We start from the raw sequence: 18,699 nt of genomic DNA on the forward strand, positions 1-18,699 counted from the left end.
TGACGGACAGCAAAGAGGGAAACTGTGATGGTCAACGATGTTTTAATGTTTTTGAAGCTAACAGTGAAGCAGTAACAGGACAACAGTGAACACATCCCACACGTCTCCTTTGAACTCTGAAGAGAGAAGCGGGCTGTTGGAGACATCGCAGCTTCAATTTGAACTTTGTCCTGCGCCCCCCACCCCCGACACCACCACTTGAACTACACTATTCCCTTTCAGACATCAGCAGATCATCTTGGCCAAGCAGGAAAAAGGAACTTGCACCTCAGCCGAAGCTGGATTAGAAACTGCTGCCGAGACCTGTTTTGTAATCCTCTGGAGAAGATGCAGACGTAGCCCTCACAGCACACACGTCAAATCATGCAAAGTTTCTCCATGATTCACTTTTTAAGACAAAGAAATATTCATGATCCTTCTCTTTGTATGCACCTGTTTACAAGTAAAGTCTGTAGATAAGAAATCTACTCAGAGGTGGAGGGGTGGGGGGTCTATTTAAGCCAAAGCACTGAGTGTTTAGCTGAGAGCTGGACCTCCTCCTCAGCTACAGCCCCTCACATCACTGTTACAGAGGGAGACATTGACAGCACTGAAGCAACAGCAAGGCAAAGCTCGTTTTCTTCATTCGTTCTTTTCAAAACAAACTAAATACTAAATTAACAGCGGACTATTCATCCATGGCATCACATTCTCAGTAACGTTGCACAGAATCTCCACAGCCTGTGTTCAGCCTCGACTGTGCAAAATCTCATCCTTCATCTGCTACAGCATGCGTCCATGCCTTTCTTCACGCCACTGTTACGCAGCGTCTCTTTAAGCGCTCATTTCTCCTTCACCTCTTATATTGACAGACTGCTTTAGTGAAACAAGGGTCCATGTGTAATGTTAGAATTGCACTAACGAAAAAATCCCATCCAGAGAAGCTGGTGATTCCCAAACTGTGGACTAAATATTAGACTGAAAGCATCTGCAGTGGAAGGCTTTACAGGATCACAGGTACATAAACAGTGCTGTGAACAAGAGCTTGCCCCGTTCTTGATATACACATTGTTTTTTGCATTTTTGTCTCACTTTCAGGTCATCATACAACTGTTAATGTTACACAGACATAACCAGAATAAGCTCAAAATTAGGATTAAGGGTAAAAAGTTATCCAAACCTACCTGGCCTAAAGTCTAAAAACTGGTCGAGTATGGAGGAGCACTGGTGGGGTGTTGGCCATGAACAACCTGTTAAGGTCATGGACTTGCTGGTATATTTGGGATTGTGTTGTTCTGCTGCGTAACCCGAGCACGCTCGAGCTGTACGTCGAGAGCAGAACTCCTTTTTCCATCCAGATCCTTAATCATCCAAGCAGCCCACTTCCACTCCCACTCCCTCCACATGCTCTTACTGTGATGTTCTTTTTATGAAAAGCTGTTTTTGTTTTTTTCCTTTTTCAAACAGGGCCAGGTAGGTTCTTTTGTCCCTCACCAAAAATCACAAATCAATGAAAAACGTATGTTATCTCATTTTAAATGTTGTCTGATGATCTTAATCACTGCAGTGTGACAAACATGCATGAAATGAAGAAATCAGGAGGCAAATACTTTGTCGCAGCACTGTAGCTTACTCCAAATATACAGAACAAAATCCAAACAGGTTTCAAATGGACCAACTAGGTGTTCAAATGTTCTGTTTTCTCATGTCAGTGAGCCAAACCCATTAACATGGTTAAGTCACGCACACAGCTCTGGCTACACACCTGCTGTTCAAACTATTTGTGTGTGACAGGCAGAAGAGAGCTGGCTTTAAGAGAGACAGAGGCACTAAAAGAGCTGTTTTCAGATAGACACTGACTTGAGTGGCTGCCCCAAGGCTCAGGATAAGGTCAATAAGGATTATTTAGAACTGAGAATAATGAAAAGATACAATATTACAGTCTAAAAATAAGAACATGTTCCTTTAAAGCCCTTTCGGCACAAAGTATGTAATGGCCGTTGCATACTTTGTCCACTAGAGAGCCTAAGTTAGCTTTAAAATACCAACATGGCAGCTGTAGAGCTGGTGTCCTGCAGGCTTTAGATATGACCCTGGGTCAACACACCTGAATCCAATGATTAGTTCATTGTCAGGCCTCTGGAAACCTTTTTAATTTAGCCATTTAAACCAGCTGTGTTGGATCAAGCACATGTAAAACCTGCAGGACGCCAGTCCTTGAGGCCTGGAGTTCCCCCACCCCTGTTATAGAGCTAAGATGTCGAGTAAAACTGAAAACCAGCCGAAGCTGAGCTTTTAAATAAAGCAACAGATGAGATTCTGGACAGCGAGACTCTGAACGATGGGCCAGTAACAGAAAAACATATCAGGAACTTTAATGGGATTTTCTGACAGGAGGGTGTGAAGCAGAGAGGCCACATGCACAATAATCAGGCTGCTATGCAAACACGCACACAAGCACACAATATTGGTCCCCACTGTAGCGCCGTTAAGGATATAATAGTTTATTTAGCACTTCAAAATATGGGTCCGTCTACAGACAGATAACTGCAAGCTGGTGTAAGGCTGGTAGTCATCGGTGGAGCACTTGGGCACCGAGAGTTGTGTTCCACTCACTCACTCACACATACAGCCTCAAGATGAACAAAGCGAGGCTGCGGAGCCTTTGCACATGTAGCAGCTTCCTCTTTGCCCTCCCATCCGTGTCCCTTGTTATCATAGTGTTGAGCCATTTCTCATTCAGTAAGAAAACTTAAACAAAGGGCTACATAAACATATGTTTGCATATAAATTATTGGCATTTTAATGATGCTATGTCAGTACTAAGCTGGAAAAAAAGACCTGTGAAAACCTGTTGTGTGTAAAAACCACACCTGGTGTTATCACATTCTCCTCCACGCAACTTTGAGGGTTCGCGTTCAGTTAATTGCAAAGAAAAAAACAACAACAAAAAGCCTTCAAATAAAACTCAAGAGTACAATCTGTATTTTCTTTAACTGTACAAGTGTCAAAAATATCCAACTATTTCCAGCTGTGATCTGCCAAGTGATGCTGATGGATGTGCAGGTATTCCACAGATGCTGTCGTGCAGCTCTTGAGAACACGGGTTCGCTCCCGGAGATCTGAGCTACACTGGTACGGTACAAAAGCAAAACTGCTGTCCAGGAAGAAAAAGGCGAGTGAGATGAGAGGCGAGGAGGTCGTGCGTCATCCTTATAGGACGTCTGACGTTTCTTTTCGAGTCCCCAGTCTCGGGCATGTGTCCTCTTTCTGTTGGAGAAACGCAGTGACTGCATCTTGATGGTGAGAGTGTGTTGATGAGGTTTGATAAGTGTCTTCTCTATTTATTTTTTTTATTCCATGAAAACGTGTGTATGTCTGTGTGTGTGTACTGGCAGCATACAAAGTCAACCAAGCTGCCAGTGATGTTTGAATTTGCTGTGTTACTAATCCGTGTGAAACTGAAGCATCACATTTTGGGCTCAAATCATGTCCACACCAGGCTAAAACCCACCCACTTGTCTCTTTTCCCTCCTCTCTTCTCCTTCGGTCAACCAATCAGCCGAGACAGGGGCGGGTGGGGCCTAGGCTCTGGGCCAATAGGAAAGCTTGTACCACCTCCTGGGTCTGCTGGGGTGTAGTGTTGACGTCCTCCAGGGCATCCGCCACTGCAAACTGCCGGTCCCTCAGCCGGTTCCAGTTGGACAGTACGTTGTGGTATTCAAACACCTTCTCGTAGTTTCCCACTGAGTTGTAGAGTTTGATCAGGCCTCGGTAGTCGTACTCCAGCCCACTGTAACCCTCGCCAAACAGCTTTTTACCTGTGAAGACAGAAACATCACAGACCATGTTTCATTCAGTCTCTCTGACTCGAGCCCCGTTTTTGATAATGTTACCCTCTTCCATTGTAGCGAAGTAACGTCAGGTGTTGGACTGATTAATGTCAGCTCTACATAAATGATTACATAACAATAACAGCAAAACTTGGCAATTAACTGAGAAGTAGGTTGAGTATGATGCATCTCAGTACAACATGTTCTGTGACGAAGCAACATCAGGACCCAGGCCTTGGGCCTCATTTACTGTGACACTAAAAAACATGGACGTGAACTTGTTCTGCTCTTACTGACCGATAGCGATGGAGCGCAGATAGAGCCTCTCTGCATCCTCGTACTGGTTCATGTCATAGTTGTAGAGGGAGGCCAGGTGACCCACAGACAGAGCCACCTCATAGTCTTCGTGGCCCAGTAGCTGCTCCTTAATCTGGATGGCTTTGATGTGCATCTCCTCTGCCTCCTGGTTACACAAATACGTGTGCAAGACAAAGAGATATGAATCACAAACAAAGACAAAACTCAAAGGCAATATTTATTTGGTTTCCATGGCCTTTCCCATAAATCAAACATCCAGCTACGTTTCCACTGAAAACAAAAAGTGGTTCAGTGCCTGTAAGTGTTGTAACTGGGTCAAAGTAAAGTTGTCACATTACACTCTGAAAGCAAGTTATGGCCTTTCACACTTAAATTGTTTTCCAGTCCATTTCCAATGGACTAAAAGGAATAACGTGTAGTCCCAAGTCAGTCTCTCATTAACAGCAGGATATTAGATACTTGCCCAAAGTCATTTCAGCTGCAGACTAGAACTTCTGCAGGATTACTTTTAACCTCCACTCTGGCTTTTTATAGGCCAAAGACAGCATCTAAGACTGGTGCACACTCTTTATAAATGTGCACCACTCTGATATTTGTGTAATCCCAGCCAACTGCAATGACAATATTTCACATCTCATCATTTCTGGCTTTAAATAGCAAAAACCATTCAGTCTCCCACAAACAGTGGTTTGTGCTTGTAAAAGCACAATGTGACTCACTCTCACACAAACACTCATCTCTTAATCAAGATGAGGTGAATGTGGAATAGCTGTTCTCTGCCGTTGACCTTTTCTTACACTGAGATTATTTTTATCACAAGGCAGCACAACTGGCACACGCTGGGATGGTTTATGCCCCTTAATTTTAATTATTGTGTCAAATATTACAAACCACACATGTCCTCCTCACCTTAAACTTCCTCATGGACTGGTAGAGTCGTCCGAGGTTGCCATAGTGTTTGGCTGTCTGTACGTTGAACTCTCCGAAAGCCTTCTTGGCCAGCTGCAGCGAGGAGAGGTGCAGGTCGTGAGCCTCCTGCAGGAGGCGCTCTTCTGTCTCTTTATTGTGACAGTCGATGGCAATTTCTTCCAGAATCAGGGCTGTTGGGGAAAAACAAGCAAACGCGGATAGAGTCTATAAGACATAATGCACAGCTTCAAACAGATACAGCACTGTGCAAAAGTCTTGAGCTATCCCTAACTTCTTATGTTTTAAAGGATTCATGTAAACTGGTCTTAATCAATAATTCTCCAGGCGTCCTGAAGCTCTTTCAAACTGTTTGTTTGGACATCGGCTGCTTTTTCACTCACTTGCTGAATGTTTTTTTAATCTGTCAAACCACAAAAGTTTGACCTACGAATAGACAACTTAGCAAAGAACCAGTTTTAAATTGTTCTTTCAAGGTACTTTATTACAAGCAGCCAGTCACACACACGAGCATAATACTACTCTCCACTTTGCCTGCCTTACCTTTGACTCTCTTAGAGGAGGCCAGCAGAAGATGGTCCTCAGGCAGAATGTGAGTTATGATGTCTATGGCACGTTCTGCATGGAATCTGAGGGACAAACACAGCACTCAGTCGTGTAACTCAGACTTGGCTGGAAACTCTACATATTGGGGACAAACACTTCCAAGAATATCAAGTGTTTCCATTGAACAAAGTTGTTTTGCAGCTCATACGGTCCAAAAGTGGATCAAAGGTCTCACCATTAGGCAATGCTGACTCACAGCCTTTGTATACACGAGGAGCATCACATGATTAATTACACAAACAACAGGCATCTCCAGTCATCTTTACGTCTGCCCGTGTGTACAGTTAAACATTTGATATGTGCAGCTGCATACACATTACCCAAATACCAGAGTCTGACTTTGGGTGTTGGACTACATTTACAAGGCAGCTCATGAGGAATGTAATTAGCCGAGTTTAGAAGATGCACTCACAGAGCATTGTCAAATTTCCCAGAGCTGTACTGGTGCACATATGAGGAGTAGGCTAGGTCTTCATGGGCTGTGGCAACATGGATGTTCTTCCCCCCAAAGACCGATTGTCGGATATCCAGCGCTGTCTGGGATTTGTACATCAGACAAGATTGAATTAAATAACATCACTGAAAACAAGAGCATACTCCTGTAGCACATCGCTCTACGTACCTGGTAAATAGCAACCGATTGGCATATGTTGTCCACATTTAATAAGTAAAATCCATAATCTAGCAGCGTGTCGGAGTACTTGGGATGCTTGTGTCCAAAATGTTCTCTGTAAGACAATATTTTCAGTCAGAAACTGCGATGTTAGAAAGTACCCTGTCGAGTCTTCATTACACCCAGCGGGTTACCTTGCTAGAAACACTGCATGTTTGATCAGCTGCTCTGCTTTTCTGAACTCTCTTTTCACCACGCAGGCCTGCAGGGAAGAGACAATCCACAGTTTACACATGTGTCTGGAAGACTAGTGTAAAAATTCAGACAAAGACTGATCTGAGCGATAAATACATGTGTGAGTGTTACCTTGGAGGCCTGGCGAAGGACATCAACCACTACTTTGACAGGCAGCCCTGGAGTAATTTCCTTCATAGCCTCTATACACCACCTGTACGCCTGAGAGACAAGGTCATTGCAGACAGAAAGGACTTTCAGTTGTCTCAGTATCAAAACTGTAAAGCACCTCAGTGGTCAAACCTACACACCTCGTCATAGTGGCTTTTGGCAAAGAGCAAGGCACAGAGCTCGCCGTACAGCGCTGCCTTGTTGGCCTGGTGGCCATGTTTGGCTAGTTTGTCCATGTAAGACTGAGCAAGCTTGAAGGTCTCCTCCCCAAGGTGGTACTTGCAGTTTCCATTACGGACATGAAGCAGCCTGAAGAGAGAAGACAGGGACGCTTCAGTCTCAGTCTTATCTGCTGTATTACTGCATAACTGTCAATTTAAAAACAACAAAAGCTGTGGAAGGAAACTGCTGCACTGGTTTCCCTGAAAATAACTGGATTCAGTTTTCCGCAATTTGCAACATGTGTGTGTGCATGTATGAGAGAAGCTCAGGCTGGCTGTCACCACTGCTACCGTCTCCTGGATTCCTCAGTTTGTATGGATGGTGAAGCCCATCTTTAATGTGGTGTTAGTGCTACTGGGGCACCACACAGGACAGTCCTGTTGATTTTCTACACTATAGATTTCCAGTGTAACAGGGAATCGAGCCACATGCAGATGCTCTCTAACGACACTGCAGTGGTTGGGTGGGCAGGAGTCAGAGTACAGGTACTGGTGAGACGTTTTGTGGGATGGTCCAACAAAAATCTCCCCTTCCTGAACGTCCCCAGGACAAAGAGATGGTTGCTGACTTCCATAGTTCACTTAAATGACTGGACACTAAACTGGAGAACCCAACAGTGATGCTGTGTACAACAGGCGGATGAACAGTCTCTAGTTTCTCGGGATGCTGGTAGACATGTAGCAGGATCAACAAACTAATCTGGAATCGTCATTGGGCAGCAAGGGACAGGCGGTCACTGAACAAACTGCTCTCCATCACGGACAACCCATCACACCCACTCGGTTACACACTACAGAGACAGCAGAGCTCATATAAAACTGTACCACAGCTTACATGTTTGTGCCCGGTCAACACACCCGTCAGGACCAAATATGCTACAGAAACATCTGGATCAAACATTTTTGCAGCTTTTTCTTAGCTCTACAGTGTTCAGTTTATTCATTAATACCATCTGCTAGGATTCATTTATATACAAGGCCTTAAATATGGGCCCATGGTACTTCTAACAATCTTGCTGTTTTAGTTTATAACAGTTACAGTGTTGTTACTCCATGACAGATAGCTGCTACTTCCACTCAGAAGGAAAGCTTAACCGTCTGTGATGAGATACAGTTTCTGTGTTTTATCCGTTTTCATCTGATAAGAATCAAAAAAATGTAAAGACAGACTGTTTAACAGCTCTTCATATGAATCACTCAGTGGCTTTTATTCACAACTAACATTTCAAGCTGTGCTGTCAGACGCCTAAGTGTTCTGGGAGAAAACACATGTTGTGTAACATCATATCTGGCACATCTAACAATTATGGTATTGTAACTATAGGACACAGAGTTCCCTGGTGAATAAAAGCAGCTCTTTGACACTGACCTGACACAGCATTCCACAGCCCGGTAGCAGTGGAGGACCTCACTGTGGAGCGTGCACAGCTGCAGGCACGACAGAAACACTTTCTCTGCATCTCCATACCAGCCCGCATCAGACAAGAAGCCACCTACAAACAGAAACATGACAGTCATCTGCCTAACAACTATGGTGTCTGCTGGTCATAGCACAAGGGTCTTAAGAAAACCAAACTTTGACTGGAAGTTTGGTCACTTAGAAAGAAATCTCTAGAGCATAGGTGTCAAACTCTGGCCCGTGGGCCAAATTTGGCCCGCAGCCTAATTACATTTGGCCTGCGAAGCCATACCAAATTATTATTAGAGCTGGCCTACTGGTATTATACAGCTAATATATATATTAGCTGTATAATACTAATACTTTGCTTGTTCCATATTCAGTTTTCCAGCAAAACCTATTTGAGTCCATAAGAAAAGATTCATTCTTACATCTGGAGGAAGATTTTTTTTTCAATAAATATTAATGTTAGCCTGCAACTTTGTTCCATTTTGAATTTTGGCCCACTCTGTATTTGAGTTTGACACCCCTGCTCTAAAGTTTTAAGGCACAGAGAATATCAACCCAAAATCCAGAAACACACATTATGTAAAAGTTAATGACATGCAAATCAGTTTCTAAGTGAAATAAATATTTAGTATTTTGGTGGAGAAACCCTTGTTGGGAAGCACAGCAGTAAGATGTTTCTTGTAGGGATTTTGGCCCATTGCTCTTTACAGAAACTCTAAAACCTGGCTGTTGCTTAGCAACTTGAGGCTTCGGCTCACTCCACAAATTTCATATAGGAATGCCAAGCTTCTTCTTATCCTCTCCTTTGTTACCTTGTTGGTATGTTTTGGGTTAATGTCATGTGGGAAGACTTTTGTTCTTTGGTGGAGAAACTGGAAAGAAACTGATTCTGCAGACAGGTGTGCTTTATACACATAATGAGTTAAGATGGGGAGTATCTGGAATTCACTGACTAATGTTTCAGAGATCTATGGGAGCTAGAACTCTGCTCAAATATTAAATTCTCTCAATGACATGACAATAGGGCTGAACGATATATCGCATTTGCGATAATATCGCGACATGATCAAGTGCAATTTTCTAACCGCAAAGGCTGCGATTATACTCTGGACATGTCCAAATTCATGGGCTGCATCCTCCTGAGGCCGCATTTGTGGACCGATTACGTCACAGCGACGCGCCGAAGGCTGTCCAAATTACTACCATATCCCAGAATTCATAGCGCGGCCCAGCCAAACTCCAGTTTCCAGAAATGGCGGCCGCTACTAAGTTTTAAAATTACTCATACTAATCTTTCTGGGTCACAAAATAAACTTTTAACATATTTTCAGGCGAGAAAGTAGCTGTGTAAACATCAAATATCTGCTCGGTTTATCAAGATATCCCATATTTGCAAAAGTGCTTCGACGTTTTCAGAGGCGTCTGCTACCCACCAGCTCGACAGCTAGCCGGGAGCTCGAGGGTTACTGATGCGGCCGAGAACGGCACAACTCCCGGCACATCATTTTCAGATCACCGCGGAGTTTCGCTGCTCGGGTTAAACGTGATATATAAGTCACTTAGACAACCTAAAAATGTTATTGTTGGGCTTTTTTCAGTGTTTTGTTTGTTCGTGAGTAAATCGGTTTGGCTGAGATTAAAGTTATTAGATTAGATAAAATAAAACTTTATTAATCCCCCGGGTGGGTTCCTCCTTGGTTTTCACACAGCTGACTAAACATCAAACAGAAAACTTATTAAACAGAAGTATGAGACAGTCGAGAATTTACACCAGTGTCTGGTTATATTTTAGATAGCAAGAAGCAGACGGCCGAGTTTATTAAACTCCACCGAGACAGCGGTGACGCTAATCAGAACTAGACCGTCCAATTTCACGCCTTTAAACTTTAAAGGCGTGTTTGTGTGTGTGTTTATACAATTGCTATTATGTTTGCACTTTATGTGTAATGTTACTGACTGCAGAGATCAGTAAGATGTGTGTATTTTTTATTTATTAGTTTTATTTATTTAATATTATTTTTTAATTGAATGACTGTCTAGTAGTTCACAGATGTCGAAAAACTGAGTGTGGTAAAGCCACTGATTTTGTTTATGTATATTTCTGCAATCTGCACATTGTACTGACTTTCATTTTAATGTTTACACCAGGGTTCCTTGTCAGCACTTTATGCTCAGATGTTTGTAAGCTAAAAATAAACTATTGTGTATGTTCAAATATACTGTTGTGATTGAAGAAGTTAAATAAAAATGTCAGTCATCAATTCATGCATCACCTCATGTCATCATAACAGAGGTCTGTCTTCCAGGAAAGAACAGTTTAAAATTAATGTAATATAGTATTGGCCATACTATATGATGTATTGCTTGTCTTTGTTTAATAATACAGAAGACAAAGACCTTAAAAAATAATCGCATATCGCATCGCAATCGCAATATTGGGGCAAAAAAAATCGCAATTAGATTATTTTCCATAATCGTTCAGCCCTACATGACAATTATTATAATAACGTATTATCATAATACATATGGCCTAGGGCTGTTCAATATAACGATATGTATCTGATGACTATATAAAAACGTCTATCGTTTCATTTTACCCTCTCGTTTGTTTCGTGGTGTCACAAAATAAACTGTTTACGGTAATATTTGTTCATGTTCTGATGGTCACTGTAGTGGCTGTATTAATTTCTTAAAGTTCTCTCTTTCTCTTATATTTAATATCACCACACTACGGACGGACAAGCGCCTGTTTTTATGTGTTGTCGTTAGCAACAACCACGGTAACACCATCGCGTGTTCGATTGTTTATGTTCCACATAAACCTTTCACAATAAAGCTCAAGATCCTGTTGAGACTTTTCAAAATAAACTGAATCACGTGAAAGAGCAGATTATTTACAGATGAAAAGTAAAAAAGAGCCGTCCGGTGCTAAAAAATAAACCTTAGACTCAAACGTTAGAACAGGCTTTTCCCCGCAGCACGCCGTGTAATAAATACTCACAAAGAAAACGGCGCCGTTACAACTTATGTCTAAAAATGTGTCGTTTCAGCATCGGTTAAAACACTCGACTCCAGCTACATGACGCACAGCTGGAAACACTTCACCTGCCCGAGATTCACAGACTTTACAGAAAATGTTACATTTTTGTGATTTATATCGTTATCGGGACGATAGAGGTCTTATATCGGGATATGAGATTTTGGTCATATCGCACAGCCCTAATATGGCCCACATTATATGCTGTTTATATTGTACGTTATCAACCACCTAACATAAGGACAGCTCTGCACTTCTATCCCACACAGTGCTTATCTGAAGCCTCCACTGCCCAGCCCTGACATTTACCCAGCACAAAGCCAAACTGGATGGCCTTCTCTTTGACGTGGGCGTCAGACTCGGCGATGTAGGAGCAGCGGCGGCTGAAGGAGTTTGCCAGAACTGAGGCCACTTTCACACCGTGGTCCATAAGGGCCTGGAAACAGTGGTGCAGGAGGTGTCTGCAGTGATGAAGTCAAAGGGAGACATCGGGTCAACAGTCAAATTGCAGGAAACACAAAAAATAAAAAAATCCAGTCCACAAGCAGCTTTTAGCGTAAACAGATTCTTATCAGTCATGGCCGTAGACAGCATGGCACCATCCCTACTGTACAGAACACCTGGCACAGTTAACTAGCAGTAAGAATATCACACAAGGGACCGTCAAGAAATGAACAACAGGTCAGTGTACGCAGTTGATGTCCTCGTCATACAGAAGGGATCTCATTTCCATATATGAGCATTCCTCAGTCTAAAGAAGATTCACATGAAACGATGTCTACGATGATAGGTGCCAAATGTGTTTTCAAAGATCTACAAACAAGACCTTAAATTCTCTAGTTAGAAATTATATGATGGAAGCAATCACAATATTAGAGTTTTGGTTGATGGACATTGCTTCCTTCCTCTCTGTTCCAGCATCATTAGTGTTTCACACCTATCAGCCTGCCTAACACTACATTTAACAGAGTGGACAAGAGTTTCAAAAGAGCTAAAAACAGATTTCTCTGGTTACCTAAAAACATGTTTAACATCATTAAGGGCACCCGACTAAACCTATGCTTGGTTCCAGTGTAAAAACTGGTTCCATCCACTGTTGGAAAAAAAAGAAGAAAAAAAAAAAAGAAGAGGATTCCAGTATGAACAAATGAAAATGAAAGTTTGGTGAATGATGAAAAAACCGGCATTCACCAAACTCCAAATACCATCTTTACTGATGACAAAGTGGCCAGAGCTCATTAAAATGACTCTTTTCTACCCTCCTAAATTTAAAGTTTAGCATCCCAGTGTACAGTGACATATACTTGTATACTTCCTCTATGTTTAGTAGCCAAAGGGTCTCCAAAGGTTAGGAATATTAATATTCCTCGTTTTACTGGATTAAGATAGAAGTTCTGCTTTTCATTTAACGTGTTGCCATGGTGAATTGTGCTATCAAAGCTCCATTGAAGGTGGCTTTCTTTCCCTACTCGCACACACTAAACTCAAGGTGAACGTACTCGGAGTTAACTGATCTCAAAGGTAATCAACTTGCAGTTTATGGTTAATCTCAGACTCTGCTGAACCTGCTCAGGACTGCAGTGGAAGTGTGAAAACTACTTTAGGAGAGTGATGGGCACAGTTTGGCCCCATTATGTTCTTACCTTTTGTCTGAAGCCCGCAGCACTTTAGCAAACACCTCCAGCTCACAGAACTCTCCCCCCAGCTGGCAGAGTCGACCCTGCTGGTAGAGCTGAGAGCACAGCACAGTGAGACACAGTGAGAAATGAGATTCAGTAACAATACAACAGATGTCATCTCTATAGGTACAAGTCAAATTTCTTAATGTGCAGGGGAACCAATGTCTCAGCTGCAGGTAAATGACAGTCTAACCTGTAACTACAGGAGTGAAGCTGAACATTTTTTACTCTGCTTTAAGTGATGCAACCAATGTTGTCTGCTGAACAGGATCTTAAACAAAAAAAAAAAAAAAAAAAAATTGCTGATGTCTGGCCTGTCATCAAAGTGCACGCAGCTGGAAACTGTTATACTGAGCCAGGATTATGCTTGTTTATGGACATGCACGTGGGCTGCTGTGGACCCCACCCTCCAACTCTGCTTGCAGTCTGCCTGGAATGTCCATACAGAGCATCACAATCACATCTGATAAGAAAATCAACACCACTCAGATTAAATAGACCCTCGTACACTTGTGGACACAGACAGTATAATCCATATAATCCTTGACACGAATGGCTCACCATAGTGGTGTTTGTGACGGAAACTATTAATCACAGATGTCTCTCTCCAAGGTTCTTACATGAAATCTCACCTAATGAAAACTTGTACTGCAGCCACTGCTGTACTGGGGCGTTATTTTGGTTGTGCAGCTTTAACCTTTCAGTGCTTGTAATTTAAGTCAAACGCTCTACTCACAAGTAGTCACCTAGCTGTGGAGGGCAGTGGGAACCAGAAACAGGAAAACATGTGCAGTGTGGACAAGACAACTTCATGATATTAGGTGTGTGCGCCATTTATGTGTCACCATTTCATAGTGTGTGTAAAAACACAGTGACAATTGTCTAGAACGGTGCTTAAAATTCTAGCATGAACTCCACAGATGTTCATGTTGCCCTCAGGATGATTTGGCACACTGGTAAAAATCAGTGTCAGTGCTGGTGAATTCACCATGTGCTATGTTTCAGCAAACTGCTGAAACTGACAGGAACCTCCACAGTGCACACAGAACAGTACCACAGCACTCAGCTTTTAGATGCTAGCTTGTGTTTGATGAAAACTGACACTTTTGTTACAGCTGTACCTTCAATTTATTGTAATGACTTAAACTCGTGGCAGCATTTTCACATGAATTAGTCCAAAGCAGACTTTGAGCACACTGAGCAAAACTCCAGTATATCGTATCAAAAACACATCAGCAAAATGGGTAAACCAGCACTTGTGTTATTGTGCTTTCCTAATCATGTTAGGAGGCACTGAGCACATCGAGTCCATGCCCCAGACTTCATGTCAGTGTGTTTCTCCTGGGAACTGGGGCATCTGAGCTCTAAGGAAAAACCCATTTTGGTTTATTTACAGAAAATATTTATTCATGCTTTTGCTGGATTTGCACCAGAGTCATTATATAAAAGGAGAAAATGTTAACGAAAGCGTAAGAAAGTAACAAAATTATGTGCATTTGTAGCAGAAGAAAAACTTTCAGGGAAAAACAAAGATTTTTTACTGGGTTTCTGTCACAGTGACCACTGAAATGCACAGATGGTGCAGACCACCCAAAACTTTGTTGTACATGTACAATGACAATAAAAGCCTATCCTATCCTAAACTTAGAATTCTCTCCCCATTCAAGTCTGTATGGGTTTTAAAGTAACTGCCCAGCAGCGTTTCAGATAGCGTCTGTGTTTAATGTTGCTTCTGAAATGGCTTTGGTTTGTGCCCACTAGGACAATAAACATGTATTTTAAAATGTTAATGAATCAATACAAACACAATTGAAAATGCTCTCTTCCCCTTTTCCATAAGTGTGAAGACGAGCTGACTGACAGCTTAAAGGTTTAATTCTTACTGTTAGACAAGAGAAAATTTATAATAAACTTTTATACCATAACCACTGACAGTGTCTAATGAAGGTTTTATGTCACCTTGACCCTTGTTTTTCAAGAAAGACTCCATCTGGAACCTGCAGCACAAAGTAAGTTTAACACACTCAGCATATCATTTCTTTATCTGAACGTTTAAGCACTTTGGTCAGCAAGACTGCAAAAGCCCCGTTTTAGTTTGTTTTCCAGCTGTTGTCGTGTTGTTGGTGCGAGAAAAAAAGCTCAGAATAAATAAATAAAATGGAATTCAAACCACTGCTTGCAAATTGAATATAATAAGGTCAACAAGTACAAAGAGGAGCCTTTTTTAGAGAATAATTTAATGTTAAAATTATCTGCAACCAATGAGAAAATAAAACCTAATAATAATCAAGGAACACAGAATATGAATATTTATTCATAAAGAATATTTCCCCTTACTACTGCTCATCAGGGAAAAACAAACTGACACTACTAAAAAACTTCAGACCCTCTTACTATCCAAAGGGATCTTCCTGGAAGAGACACCATTTTCCTAAACACTGATTGGTCAGTAGGCAGTGTTTTGAATTTCCAGTGACTGCTCTATAAATCATCAGAACACACAGAAACCCACAATGCCCGATTTCTTCCCAACTTAGCCTTAAGACACGTGGAGTAAAACTAATTATTTTTCCATCTGTGTCTTAAGACACACAGAGAGGCGCACATTAACAGAAGGACTACATGAATCAAAGTTACCAAATTGCCCCAGTTCTTAGCTCCATTGGCCCCCTGTCTTAATGAAGCTCTATTTTTTTCTTTCTTTGGGGGGGGGGGACGACACAGTGCAGTTTGCAGGTTAACACCTGCCAGTAAAATTAACTGCAACCACGCCAAGCTGGATGTGAAACCTCATCTCTCAGGAAAATCAAGATCGATCCAAGATAAGGGCATTTTTGCCTGTAACTATTTTTCTACAATACTTCTACACTGACGATTTTGTTCCAATATCAGAAAAGATATGAATATGGACAGCAGCACACTAACCTGGTGTCTGCCATACTTATAAAACAAACTAGGTTCACTTTGTTTACTTGAACTAATAAAGCTGAGAGGCTTGAATACACTCAGTGCACTATGGCCTATTTAGTTAATCTAAAAATGATGCGCAGATTTCCCTCGAGCGCTGCATCCAATCGATTGGCTGAAAACTGTTTTCAGTTGACTAGGATTTTCTTCGGTTGTCTACAGGCCTACTGTGATGTTTACAGGAATCTGCAAATGGTTTTTGGCTGTAATTACATTCTTAAGTGTACCTAGATTTACTAATGTGCAAATAAATCTGTAAATATGCAGTTGGGGAGAGAAATGGCTGAGAAGTCTGAAATCTTTTCTTCAACAGCTGGAAATGATGACAAGTTGTTGTTATTGCAGTCACAATCAGTTCTTTGGACAGGCCTCTCAGTTTGATAGATTGGTGTTACACTACATTTTTTATATTTACAACCTCAATCCAAATGACATACAACTACAAACAAAATCTCCAAACACATTTGCACATATTTGTGGCTACAATATTAACCCCAAAGAGAACACTCAAAGGATTTTTACACTTCTCACGCAATTGGTTTTAACATATGGTGTTACTTTTATTATTACTAAATAGTTAGCATACCATGACTGGGTGGACTAAAGGTTTTTTTCGTCCAAGTATTAGAGTTACACATCAGGTATACATCAATAAAGCATCTAAAGATGCACCCGTAGATTAAACAAATATCAGATCCTAGTGTACATTTTATGGGCATCTGGAATTATCTGGTGGGTGAAGATCGAGTAACTGTGAAACATGCTGTATTCGCGACCTTCATGTTTTTAAAATCCTTGCTCTGTCTGTCACGCCTGACCTCGGTGTGACACTTAACCAACTACACGTATCAGAAGGAAAGAATCGCTGTCGAGGTTACAGTGGTTTAATATCGCTGTCCGTCTTTATGGAAAGCTGATGGTGATTGTTTGTAAAAGCACACGTATGTTGTAAGCGAGGAGCTTTATACGTGAGAACGGCTAACGTCACTTTAGCCAAAGTGGGTCAGACCTGGACATGACAACACTAAAAACACCACACATCACGGAACCAGTTCATTTAAATGGATACTTGGGTAATTAGCGACAGTCTCGATGCAGTTTAATAATTCGCTTCAACACACACACTGTCACACTAGCTTTCTGTAATGTCGAGGCTGGATAACTTGTTCGTTAGCCAAATCAGATTCCTAAGGAGGAATTTTCGATAGCTAGTCTAACGTTACCGACATTTCGCTAACGTTAGCAAGCAGTGTTAGCAGCCGACCACAGAAGCTCGCACAGGATGTTAGCTGTCACATCATTGAGAGTCTCCTTACTGCTAAAATCCTACCTTATAATAGACGTCGAACTGTATATTTTCTGGGAGGGACCGTATGTCCCTTCTTGACCGGCTGTAGTTGTCCACCACAGCCGAGATAGCAGTGTTGTACAGCGTTTCTGGGATCCATTCGAGCTCCACCGCAGCCATGTTGTTTTCCCTCTCCAAAAAAGCCCCAGAAGCTACAGCCCTCCTCAACTCTCCTTACATTCACTACCTTACCACTATTGAAGCCCTTCTTCTGCGAGTCCTCATGCAACATTCGCTCCGTATTGACACTACGAATATTATTGTTGCAGACAAGTCAGTGTCTCGATTTAAAAAACCGCTGTTTCATTTCCATCCTTCTCTTTCATCTTCGACTACTCGTCGACCCTACAGCAGTTCCGTGCCCCCGTCCCGACGCTCACACTCACGGGCGCTGACGCAATGACGTCATTGTGCAGTCGATGCTGAACCAACAGGCTCCAAGTAAAAAGTCACACTTCACATAAAGTAAAAAGATGAATTTACCGACGATTGCCCATTTAAGCAATGTACCAACCACCCACTCGTCTTTCCGTGAAGAAGCCGCGCTCCTTATTTGGCAGATAACAAACACATATCATAACAAATGGCAACAGAAGACAAAAATCCTTTACTTGTTTAATGTTAATGTACCTGACCAGCGCTTTGATTTCGTATACAATGTGTTAAATTTATTACAATTCCTTTATATTTAATGTGGCTAGAAAAACTCCAACGACAGCCAATCATTGCACCAAAAATGTCGAAATGTGTTACAAAATGTGTCTAAATAGAAATAAGGAGTACTGACTGTGGGGAAATGAAAATGCACTACACTGAGGTAGGTTCGAAACTTTGTTACAACAGGTGAATGTGAGTCTAGATTTCGTTTATTGTGAAATTAAGAGAACTTTTTGAGTGAAATGTTGAACCTATATAAAATATGCAGAATATTTTACCTTTAATGAAAGGAGCATTTACATGTACCCCACTGGTGCATATGAACAAGGTAACTGAGTATGGTGAGACTAAGCCCTAAAAAGCATCTTGTAATATCACAGATGTTTCCTCAGTTGTTTGTTATTATTAATCTGTGGCTCTCTTCCACAGCTGCTTGTCATCGGCAGATGGCCGCCCCTCCCCAAGCTTGGTTCCTCGTGAGGTTTCTTCCTGTTCTAAGGGAGTTTTTCCTTCCCACCGTCACCAAAATGCTTGCTCATAAGGGGTCATATGATTGTTGGGGTTTTCTCTGTACTATTGTAGGATCTTGACCCTACAATATAAAGCACCTTGAGGCTACTGTTGTTGTGATTTGGTGCTATGTAAATACAATTTAACCAAGTGTCCCATATATATTCAACTGGGCTGAGGTCAGATGACTG

General features: G+C 41.7%; 1 protein-coding gene across 1 annotated transcript; it reads right to left on the minus strand.

Moving 5' to 3' along the window:
* Positions 1–23: 23 nt before the first annotated feature.
* On the minus strand, positions 24–17,737 carry LOC146559088 (amyloid protein-binding protein 2). Its single transcript, XM_085244762.1, has 13 exons — positions 17,324–17,737; positions 12,991–13,079; positions 11,657–11,808; positions 8,272–8,395; positions 6,822–6,990; positions 6,643–6,732; positions 6,471–6,538; positions 6,286–6,391; positions 6,076–6,200; positions 5,601–5,686; positions 5,040–5,230; positions 4,110–4,275; positions 24–3,800 (listed from the first exon to the last, which is right to left on the minus strand). The coding sequence occupies exons 1-13, from the start codon at positions 17,459–17,461 to the stop codon at positions 3,538–3,540; spliced, it is 1,767 nt and encodes a 588-aa protein (XP_085100888.1). The 5' UTR covers positions 17,462–17,737; the 3' UTR covers positions 24–3,537.
* Positions 17,738–18,699: the final 962 nt, after the last annotated feature.

This window comes from Mchenga conophoros, linkage group LG14 (genome assembly GCF_057382185.1).
Source record: "Mchenga conophoros isolate Kocher_MC1m ecotype Shallow Benthic linkage group LG14, M_conophoros_male_GT1.1, whole genome shotgun sequence".
Classification (NCBI taxonomy): Eukaryota; Metazoa; Chordata; class Actinopteri; order Cichliformes; family Cichlidae; genus Mchenga; species Mchenga conophoros.

What these genes read in the sequence shown, in the direction of transcription:
- LOC146559088 (XM_085244762.1), bottom strand. Translation starts at nt 17,461, where the DNA reads ATGGCTGCGGTGGAGCTCGAATGGATCCCAGAAACGCTGTACAACACT. An exon ending in AATCGGTTGCTATTTACCAG is followed by an intron (nt 6,201 to 6,285) that starts GTACGTAGAGCG and finishes TACAAATCCCAG; the next exon opens with ACAGCGCTGGATATCCGACA. An exon ending in GGGAAATTTGACAATGCTCT is followed by an intron (nt 5,687 to 6,075) that starts GTGAGTGCATCT and finishes TTTGTCCCTCAG; the next exon opens with ATTCCATGCAGAACGTGCCA.